Source organism: Myotis brandtii, unplaced genomic scaffold, assembly GCF_000412655.1.
Source record: "Myotis brandtii unplaced genomic scaffold, ASM41265v1 C42596150, whole genome shotgun sequence".
Classification (NCBI taxonomy): domain Eukaryota; kingdom Metazoa; phylum Chordata; class Mammalia; order Chiroptera; family Vespertilionidae; genus Myotis; species Myotis brandtii.
Window position 1 is genome coordinate 1 of NW_005326006.1, and position 1,769 is coordinate 1,769.

The window sequence follows — 1,769 nt, forward strand, 5'->3', positions numbered from 1 at the left end:
GGTGCTAAGTCCTTTAGCCATGGCTTCCTTTTACCCTCACAGCAAGCCTCGCAGGGGCACTGTGCCACCTCTGCTCAGAGAGGTTAGGTGACTTGCTCAGATAAGGTAGGCTGAGCGTTGAATCCAAGTCTGGTGACTCCGAAGTCCTTGCTTATCATGTGTTTCACACAAAGCTCTTTGGGAATCCAAGACTACAAAACCAAGACGTTAGGAAAATAATTTCCCAAGGGAGAAAGAAGAAGAGGCTTTTCAGAAGCCTCAGCAAATTTCGCATTTCCTCAGCATCATCCCATTGTTCATGGAGAGGCAAGCGAGTGGGAAGGGCCACTGTCGGCTGCTGGGGGAGGACAATGAGCATCGCCCCTGGAGGATCCTTTGGTGACTTCTCTAAAGGTAACTAAGGGCATGGCGTGGTCAAGAATGAGCATCAAAGCAGCGTTTAAAGGGGAAATGGGAAATGGGGAGGCGACATCTGTCTTTCCAATGGAACATGACATGGCCTTTGAAAATGTTTACTGACATGGAGACATGCAGGGCGGACTACTGAGTGAAACGCTGTGAGATCCTTCTAGGTACATACAATGTTTCCTATATGGGAGTATTTTTACAAGTCTGAAAGGTTGTACATAAAAATGTTAACAGTGGTTGTCTCTGGTGGTGCAATAATGAGTAACTTTTCATTTATTTTTGCTTATTGAAATTTTCTAATTTTTGAGTCTATTTGACAGCCCAGTGAATCCTCAGAGCAGCCCCAGGTGTAAGTTTTATTACTATTCCCATTTTGTGGATGAGGAAACAGGCTTGCAAAGGGGAAGGGACAAGGCCGTGGTCCAGAACATGGACTAAACTCAGCTGCCCTGGCCCCGCACCCGAGCTCCCACCTGCCTCCATGGGCCCTGAGTGCTGTGATCACTCCAGGCCGCCCTGAGGCCATTGCTGTACTCACGGTCAGGCTCTGGCTTCTCGGTGTCGCCCACTCGCAAGGGACGGGCTTTGGGCTCTTCTTTGTTCCTCCGAATGGGGGCGTTGAGCTCCTCGTGATAAACTGGACCAAAGAGACCAGGGGACATGTCAGAAAAAATGCGGGAACCCAGGAACCTCAAACCAGAGGGGCAGGGGTGAGAGGGGCTGCCTCCCCTGAGGCTTACATCGGTTGTGCTGCACGTAATTCACCGCCATGTTGGTGGGCACAAAGGATGTCTCGCTGTCTTTCTTCTTGTTCTGCTGCTCTGCCAGCAGACGGGCCTTGGCATCCTCCGTGGAAATGATGTTTTTTATTTTAGCACTGAGGGGAGAAAGGAGCCATGCCATGCATTAGACTGCTGCCCCTCTGGTCCCAGGAGTGACTGGCGAGGCTGGCGGCCCTCCACTGCAGAAGGAAGCCCTCGTTCCTGGGGCCCAGCTCTGCAGTTTACCGGCTCCCCGGCAGCCACACCCCCATGGCACTCTCACAGCCTGGAGACGCAGGACTTATTCTCTTCTGATCAAGAGGAAACTGCATCTCCGAGAGGAACAGAGAACTGCCTAAGGCTCAGAGCTGGAAAGCCAGGAAAGAGGTGAGAACCCGGAGGTCTCCCAACCTTCTACTGAGCCGCAGAGGATTCTGACCACTGCATTTCCTCCATGACAGTCCCCTTTTAGAGCAGATGTTCTGTAGTAAACGTGAGAGGAGGATCATGGGGTGGCTAAGCCCTTAACAATGCTCCTACTCCAACAAAACAGAATAGCCCGGCAGTGTGACTCAGTGGTTGAGCATGGACCTATGAACC

General features: G+C 51.6%; 1 protein-coding gene across 1 annotated transcript; it reads right to left on the minus strand.

Moving 5' to 3' along the window:
- Nucleotides 1-833: 833 nt before the first annotated feature.
- On the minus strand, nucleotides 834-1,326 carry LOC102259327 (uncharacterized protein C9orf78 homolog). Its single transcript, XM_005853015.2, has 2 exons — nucleotides 1,149-1,326; nucleotides 834-1,045 (listed from the first exon to the last, which is right to left on the minus strand). The coding sequence occupies exons 1-2, from the start codon at nucleotides 1,309-1,311 to the stop codon at nucleotides 849-851; spliced, it is 360 nt and encodes a 119-aa protein (XP_005853077.1). The 5' UTR covers nucleotides 1,312-1,326; the 3' UTR covers nucleotides 834-848.
- Nucleotides 1,327-1,769: the final 443 nt, after the last annotated feature.

What these genes read in the sequence shown, in the direction of transcription:
- LOC102259327 (XM_005853015.2), bottom strand. Translation starts at nt 1,311, where the DNA reads ATGGCATGGCTCCTTTCTCCCCTCAGTGCTAAAATAAAAAACATCATT. An exon ending in TTACGTGCAGCACAACCGAT is followed by an intron (nt 1,046 to 1,148) that starts GTAAGCCTCAGG and finishes TCTTTGGTCCAG; the next exon opens with TTTATCACGAGGAGCTCAAC.